This window comes from Etheostoma cragini, chromosome 14, assembly GCF_013103735.1.
Source record: "Etheostoma cragini isolate CJK2018 chromosome 14, CSU_Ecrag_1.0, whole genome shotgun sequence".
NCBI lineage: Eukaryota > Metazoa > Chordata > Actinopteri > Perciformes > Percidae > Etheostoma > Etheostoma cragini.
In genome coordinates, this window is record NC_048420.1 from 20,116,656 (window position 1) to 20,125,610 (window position 8,955).

The 8,955-nt window shown below is 42.0% G+C and overlaps 1 protein-coding gene across 1 annotated transcript; it reads right to left on the bottom strand.

Moving 5' to 3' along the window:
- Positions 1-4,409: 4,409 nt before the first annotated feature.
- On the bottom strand, positions 4,410-8,321 carry LOC117957235 (transmembrane protein 74). The gene has a single exon (XM_034892833.1). The coding sequence runs from the start codon at positions 7,774-7,776 to the stop codon at positions 6,970-6,972; it is 807 nt and encodes a 268-aa protein (XP_034748724.1). The 5' UTR covers positions 7,777-8,321; the 3' UTR covers positions 4,410-6,969.
- Positions 8,322-8,955: the final 634 nt, after the last annotated feature.

Consider the following 8,955-nt stretch of genomic DNA (forward strand, 5'->3'; position numbering starts at 1 on the left):
CCCCCCCCCCCCCCGAATTGATATTAGGGGACCACTAAGGTCTACGTATATAAAAGCATCCAAAGAGCACCATGGGACTTTTAAAGAACATCTGCTAGCTGAGCAGCACTCTGTATTGGCTACTCAGTACATGCATCATTGCGGGTTTTATGTTTGCATTTGCTTGGCCATTTTATCAGTGAACAATATCATAATCTCATCTATACATTTTGTGAATTAGGTCCTGTGTTGTGTTGTGTTGAATGTTGTTAAGTCTTGTTATTATTTTGGATGTTTTACTTTCAGTGATGTATTGAGTGTTGTTTTGTTTGGTTGGATTTTTTAATCTAATAATGCATGGCAATGTATAGCTGCACAAGTTTTGGTTGGACTCCAGGAAGAATAGCTGTGGCAATGGCCCCAGTTAATGGAGCTCCAAATAAATCAAATCTAATTTCTCCACACAATTCATCCATGCCAGCAGTAACACTAAGGGTCTAAGGACATTTTATGCTTGTGAGCTATTTATGACTCTGCTCTTAAAAATATGCAATTTAAATATTAAAACATGCCATCACCTTGCAAATTAGTCACAGTTTGCCTATTTAGATATACTGTACAGTATATGCTTTGCAGGAATAATTGGATGGCCTTTATAAAATCATCTTTTAGTGTGAAAGTTCATTCTTGACCATAGCAACAGTTTTTCCTCAGTGGACAAGATTTTGCTCGGTTGTCATGGAAATAAATCTGTTTCCATCAAGTTGTCACCAGGTTCCATAATTAAGTCACATTAACTTACTGATCCATCTCCTTGACAACTGAGAAAATTGTCTGCAAAGGAAGACTCAAAACCAAAGAATATCTTAAATATTTATATATACCTTGCCTAGTCCCTAACCCTTAAACTTACCCTGGGATGTAGGTGAAAGCAGAACAAGCCAGCGAGTGCATCTTAAGACAATTTTGACAACATCTTACTGCCAGTTTTTTCTGAATCACTGTGTACGCTGAAAAGGTAGCAATGGAGTTTTTCACACTATAGTCATGGCTGAGCCAGTCATACCCTGAGAAGCAAAAAGATGGGAAAGCATTGTTGGAGGAACAGAGAAAGAGGAAACGCAGACTGACCAAGCGAGGAGCCAGACACAAGTAAACATAGGAGCCGCCATGTATCTATTCTGAAGCTGTACGGGGAGCTCTATAGAGAAACCTGCGAGCATAAAGCAAGAAAACAGCAAAGTAATTGCCAAAACTGCATAGTGCCCCTTTAGAGAAATGCCAATAAACCAGAGCATGATTTTCTCCGATCCCAGAATGCTGTGTGGAGTAGCCTGACCCTCCTCCGCAGCTCTGTGGAGGAGGGTCTGGCACAGCGAGACTAGGGAGGATGCATCATTGGTGTGACTATGTACTGTGGGGGACCTAAAGACATTCTCCTTTGTTTTGAGATTCTTTTTTTAAGATCTTGATCACAAAAAGTCTAAAGAATGTTTTCCTTTATTTCATTAAGTAAAGAAATCCTTGGCTGATTGGACATAGCTAAAGCTTTCCTGCGAGATCAAGTTTCAAACTACAGACAGAGCTCTAAATGACAAATGATTCTGACAGCTGTTGTTGGCTTCATTTCCTTTTTTGTTATTATTGTTCATTTAGTTATTTTTAACGCAAACAACCACCAAAACAATGTTAACACAAGATCCGACTTTATTTCTACCCCAGCAACACCCACAACCAAGCCAACAAAATACGAAATGCACATCAGAGTACAATGAAAATGAAGGATAAGAAGGTGAGTGACTCTGTGCAGTTTTCTCCTTTTAAAGAGTGCTGACCCAGGTCGAGTATGTCTGTATATATATATATATATATATATATATATATATATATATAAATAAAAAATTACCTATGGCAGAAAATGCTGTGCTACAGTGAAATGCAACTGTAAGTCATCTATTCAGCAATCCACACTCCGGCTTTATGTTTGATCTAAACAGAGTGCAGGTTCGCAGAGGAAGTATTTCCTGTCTTTTCTTACATTTTTGAAGATGTTCGACAGGAGGCAAATGGTGACAGCACCTGACACGCCTGCTCAAATGAGGCGTGTAGTTCAGGAAGCCTCTTTTTAACTGCATATAATCAGAAGGAATGTGTCGGATTCCACACACTGCCACAGCTGCCATTACAGAGTGGCAAATCAAAAGAAGAGCATCTTAAACTCCCTTACACTGAGCTACCGTGGCAACAGGCTGACCCCGTTTCTATGGTTATGGTGTCCCTTCTGCATTTCTTCCAGGACAACGATCGCAAGAGCAAAAAAATAAAATGGCTCATGGGTATGTAGGTGCAGCTCAACTACAGCAAGTTGTTCACTTGATCACCACAAAGGAAAGGATGATACTAGCAGGTGATAAATGGGAGTCTGGAGTAAGATTCCTGCACCTGTACAGGACAGTTCACATCTCCTCTCAGTCTCAGGGGTAAATTAAGTTAAGGGCTTGCAGCAAGTTCAACAAAGATTCAGCTTTTACACTGAAAGTGATCAATGAATACCTCCAGGTAGTTGACTTTTCTTCCCCACCCAAACTGCCAAGTTAAGTTAGTTATACCCTACAGGTATATCAGCCTCAACGGCTTTCAGCTCGGAAAACTGAAGGACAGCTTGAAAGGGGGACGTCAGTTTGTTCAGGATTTGGGCGTTTAAAACCTCTGAGCTGAGTGAATAAAGCGTACAAATGATGTGTATGGTGATTTTATTTCCATCTTGTTCCTCTACTTCCCCTCCTTCTTTCCCCATCTAGCTGAAGCTCTGCTCGGCAGTCTCTTGTCTCTCTGAGCTGTGACTGAGACTGCCTGCCGTTGCTATGCAACAATCAGAGTAACAAGAAACATTATTGACTAAAGTCATTAACTTAAGGCAATAGTTCAAGAGGGGCATTTCAGACCCGGAGGCATGATCTTACTCCTGATTTAAAAAGCCAGCAGAACAAAGTATGCAAGATGATGTGATGGACGTTTTCTTTGCACTGCAGCTCTATCTTGCTCAGTGTGATGACTTATGACGGCGGATGATAAGTGGCTGCCAGACGCTGACGGCAAGCACTGCCGCAAAGGCTTTTCTTCTTCCTGGTCCCCGGTGTCCACAACCACACCCAAGCTCTTGACCCTGAGTGACCCCTTCAGCAATCCAATTCCATTTCCTGCTGCCAGCTGCGCTGAATGATTACTTTGACTGACTCCATTCACGGAAGAGGAGTGGGGGGGAGGCGCGCGTGTGTGTTTGTGTTTGTGTTTGTGTGTGTGTGTGTGTGTGTGTGTGTGTGTGTGTGTGTGTGTGTGTGTGTGTGTGTGTGTGTGTGTGTGTCTGTCCATCTGTCAGCATGGGTTTTTGCCAGAGCAGCACATTTTCTGCAAAAGCCTGAGCGATTTACGGTGTGCTTGTGTGCGTGGAATTCTGTTCATTGTTTTGGCAGTGTGTATGTGTATGTATGTGGGTGTGGGTGTGTGTGCGTGTGTGTGTGTGTTGTTTTTTATTACAGGTTTGATTTTGTGCCTGGGAGAGTCCCCTTGCAGAACAAAAACAGACTTCAATTACAGCTGCTGCTGTGTCCCAGCCCCTTAAGATCAGTAATAATGTAATGAAAGCCATCTCAAGCTCACCTCACCTTTTTCTTCTCAATCAACCACAAGTGATGAGGCCTGGCATGGACACACTGTTATCTGTCAAAGTCAGACCCAGGATGGTTGTTTCACATAAGACAAGGTCTGTATTTGTGCTTTGAATTTGACAAAAAAATTGGAATCTGATAACAGCTGTTGGATTAGGGTTAGGGGGTTAGTTAGAAGAGACTTTACACACACATTTAGTGATGGATTTATGAAAAGCTGGTGCAACAAACCAGATTAGCTGAGTTTTAGAAATAAGGTTTGTTCTCATTTTGGCCTTGTTTGTCATTTCAATTAGAAAAAAAGTTGAATCTTGAACTTGGAAACAGTAGCTGACAAAACAGTCTCAGCAAGACCTTAAAGCTAATTTATAAAAGGTTTTATTTCCAGGGCCATTGTTTTGACTTCCAATTTCCAATTCCCATTAACACAGGCAAAGGCAAACAGAATTAAACATTTCCACCATGGTTACAGACAAATCCCCAACTATATAACTCCTCAAGTTGTCAATGTCAAGTGTTGTGTGTTGTCAATCTATTAGAAAGGAAGAGTAAGATTTGCTCTCTAGATTGATTTTTGAATTTACATGAACTGGGAGAAATCGGAACAATGCTGCATTCACGTGGTATCTGAATAATCTGAAAAATTGGTTTGACTAACTGAGGTGACGTCATCTTACACAGAAACATGGCCAACAAAGTAAATGTTGGGTTGATGCTAAACTAAAAAAGTTGAACTAATGCTCATAATCGATAGGTTTTTTCGCTGAGGTTGTAGCCGTTCAGATGACGGTGACCTAGATTAGTCAAAAAGTTATTTATTAGCATGAACCCTAATAACAAGTCAGGTAAAGCCATAATTTAGTGGTGTGCGGGATTGTACTGGTGCAGCTCTGAGCAATAAAATACAACACATCCTCTTTGAAGTGTCCATGTTGTTTCTACATTACAGAACAACTTCCAACATCAGGAAATGGGACCATTTGAGGAGTACCTGAATGCACCACAAGAGCTAGGAAGACTGGTATCCCCACAGACGGTAGCCTCCAGAGTGCATTGAAAGTTGATTTTGAGTTACAAGGCTGACTTTCATGTAAGTCACTCTCTCGCTTTTACTATGCTGTACCACTCCTCTTCAATCCCACATACTTAATGCAAAAAGCTTTCAGCTAGTCTCTCTGATGACTGTCAAAAAACTTCAATCTGGCAGACGGAAGGAATCACCAACTGAAGCAGATGAGTCAGATTGAAGAGAGATTTGGATGATTCTCAACACTTAAGCACAACATAAATTTTCCTTTTATACAAGCAGAGGAAAACACCTGACACCTGTGATGTTCATGTAAACCTCTTTCTTGACAGTAAACAAGGACAGATTAGCATTGGATATCAATTTCATATTTCATTAGGGGTCAGATGATTCTGACTATTTAATTACATTAACGAGGCGAGAGTGAGCGAAGGTGGTGTGGAGGATAATGTGATCCTGCGGGCCTTAAGCACTTCTAATTACAGAGGCTGCACAGCACAGCATTCTGCACACCACAAGAACAAGACACAATTGTTCATTCACAGCATCTTCTCTCAGAGCACGCAATCTATTTACTTCCTTCCCCTCGAATGCAATGTAACATTTTACTCCTGTTTCGCAGCGGAAACGGTTTGGTTTTTGATAAGCAAGTTAATAGAGTTTTATGAAGGCAACTGCTAAAATGTTCTCTTTTTTTCACTGATTTTCAGTCCTCCCACACACAATTAAGTATAACACCAATTACCAGGAGAGCTTTCCCCCAGGGGTTTGTTGATTCTCTCTCTGTCTCTCTGTATGCTTTTGAACATCTGCAGTCAAACCCCCCAAGTGTATTTGGCGTAAACTGAGCTTCCCCAACATCAGTACTCAACCACAAAATCTAATTACACCTCCTGTGGTATTACTATTTGTGTTTCAACAAGCAAACACAAGCATCTCTTCAGCATGTCTCAATTATATTTACAGGATTTCTTTGGAATTCAACACGGATCCATGCAAGTGTTGTTTTTTGTAAACTACATCTGCACAGCTTTGTTAGTAGCAATTGAGTGAAGTGCTGTTTCTGACAAAGGAGGGAAATGAAGGCAGTGGGAATGACATTGCTCCTGGTTCAGGTTTGATTCCCCTTGCGGCTACAGACAGGACTTTAAACATAAAAGTCTGCACTGGCATGTTGACACAAACACACCAAAACAGCAGCATCATTAAATCCGTGATGCAATGGTAAACAAAAAGGTGTGTCACAGATCATCATAAACCATCACCAACCAATGGAAACAAAAACTATATTTCAGAAAAACACGTATCATGTTTTACCTCTAAAAAAACGTAAACTTACAATTGTGTACATCTCACTATCCTGTATGGGTGATACTTAATGAATAGATTCAAATCTTATATGAAATATATTAATTATGTACTAATGTGTACTACAAAGAGTTATTGGTTGTAATAGTTTCTCTTGTCCACGCTGACTGTGAGGAGGTCTATTCCAATGTTTGTGATTGGGGACAACATCCACAGTCATCTTTCTGTGTAAATAACATATTTCAAAGGGTATCTAAAGGTACTAGGCTTTTGTAGTCTGAGTTAGTGAAATCAAGTTGGTATCTTTTTAAATTACAGTCTTTACATTTTTGTTTACAGTCTACTAAAAAGACTAAAAGAAAAAGACCCACTAGACAAAGGCTGCATTCAGACCAATGTTAGCCCTGCATGAAAAGAACACGTGAACTTTCAAGTGTGACCTCGGAACGACTCAACAAAAGATAAAATAATAATCACTCTGATAACTTTCCAGAGTTGTATAATCCTGTCTCAGAGTATTACTAACTTCTCTGCAGGGTTTTGGTATCTGATAAGCCTTCCCCTTCTTGGATCTGTTACCCAGTCTGGACTTCCTGGATTGTAGTTTTTATTGTGTTACTGGTACCTGAAGCAAATCCCCCTCATCAACGATGAAGATTTATAACAAGTCTGTTTTTGGTCTGAACTCCTGCAAATTCAACTTCTAAACCCACATGTTAGCTTCAGACGAAGTGGAATTACATTAGGACTGGATCTGTTCAGGGCCACTAGGGACAAAAGGAACAATTACAGCAAACAAAAACTTCTCTCTGTGTACATAAGGGCATGTGAGTATTGTATTAAGACAGACTTTTAAAAAAAGTGTCCATATCAACCAGAAACGTTTTCTCAGCTGTTAGAAACAAATTGGCATTAAACCAAATGACAGTACTCGAAGGATTTCTTAAGCACTTGTCTGAGTCTTTTCCGCTTGTCCTGTCCATAAATTCAGCTCAGCACTTCTAAATCCTCATCAGCCACTGACAAATGTGAGCAGGACTCTCGAGTCGGGCTGGAGCCTGCTCTCAAATTGATCGAGCCGTACAACTTTGCTGCGTGTTTGGAATAAGCAAAGGCTTTCCTCCTCATCATTTCCCCCTTCCACATGGAAATCATGAGCAGGGTGGAGAGCAGCACGCCCCCGAGGGTGAGCAGGCACAGTCCCGCTATGACACACCGGTCCAGATGGGCCCCCACCCTGGCTTTCTCCCTCTCCAGCCGCTCCATCTCCCGGGCGGACACGCTGTCCGGGTCCACCCGGACGTCCCTGGGGACCGTGTAGGATATGGCGACCAAAGAGATGCCTGTCACCAGGCATGTCACGGCGATGATGAAGCCGTAATCCACAGTCTTCCCCGAGCCGTCAGACGACAGGTCGTCGTCGGACAGCAAGTAAAGTTCTTGGATGTCCTCCTCCTCGTACAGTTCACTTGAGGAGCTCTGACTCAGTCTGCAGGTTTGTGGACTTGTCCCTATCAGCTGGACATCATCATCGTCATCATCATCATCTTGAGCATCACCTTGGTGTTTGCAGGCGAAAGATGTTTCAGTGTCCTCCTCCGGCCCCGCAGCTGTCCGGGTCTCTGTCCATGGTGCTGAAGCGTCTCCCCCGCCGGGCTGAAGGGAATTCCCCTCGTTAACACTTTGGTTGTTCAAAACCAGAGAGGTGTCTCTCCAATCGGAGTGATCAAAGTAAAACAGTTCGAGATCAGCCATTAGAGCATGCGGCTGTCTTTCCTGTCTTGTCAAGCCCATGCGTTTTTTTTTTTTTAAACTACCTGAAATAAATTTTGCAAGCTTTATCGCTGCAAGCTACTTTTAGATCTGTGCCTGAAGTGATTGCACAGAATCCACACCAATCCTTTTTCTAGGTGTATCGCAAGCATTTAAAAAGTACATCCAAAACAGTCTTAAATTAATTGCCATGACAATCTAGCCTACACTGCCATAACGCAATTTCCGCTGCTCGGTAACACTTTCTGTTTCGCCTGTTCTGGCTTTTGCAAGCTCTCAAATCGCTGCTGCAAAACACTTAGTAACCATGCGACAGGACTAATGAATCTAACTCCACCTCTGGGATTCATTAATCGGTTATTTAGCAGCAAAACGCGGTTGGCTGAGTACCTCTCTCCCCGTCTGTGGCTGCTCGCGTCCCCGGCTGCTTCTGCTCCCTGGTCAATTAGAGGGAAAGGTTTGGCAGACCCCTCCCACGGACTGAGCTCCGGCAGACCGCCTTACAATGCTTATTACCGTGCCAACTTCAGGTTTCCCCGGAACACACACGGTAATCAGATGAGAGTCTGCAGGCGGCACACTCTGCACTGAGGCTGAGGAGTAGAGCTGGTTCACATTACTGTAGCTCCCACCTCCTCGTAAAACACGCACTGCTTTATAGGTTGTAGTATCTAATGACTTTGTTAAATTTTATGTACTGCAAGAAGCATGTGTTGGGGAAAGTGTTATCTTTTTGTAATTCAAAAAGGTATGATTTTTTTCTTTTTTCTTTTTCGAGACCTAATTGGTCTAAAAGGCGGGAAATGTGTAGCATCTAATGACCTGTGACTTTAACCAAGTTCTGCACAAAGGGTTAATGGTTTCCACTTGAGTAAACTTTGAAAGGAATGTTAATGTGAAAAAGTAATGAGTGGATAAAGATGTTTCCAAGCATGTAACGTAATCCAAAAATGTGACCTTTACTATGGCCATGTAGCAAACCTGTATGTGACTTGGCATGTGACCTAAACATGTCTGATATAAAGTGCTTCTAAGATATTTAAAGGCAGTGTGTACATCTGGCGGAGACACTCTCCAAGCTTCTGCAGAGCTTGTGAATTGACGCTGAATCTTCGCTATAATAAATTTTATGATCAGGAAACAGTGTCAAGCGGCTTTCCTTATCATACACATCATCCAGCAATGCTGTTCAGACACCAC

Excerpts from the sequence above, each read along its gene's own strand:
- LOC117957235 (XM_034892833.1), bottom strand. The coding sequence starts at position 7,776 with ATGGGCTTGACAAGACAGGAAAGACAGCCGCATGCTCTAATGGCTGAT.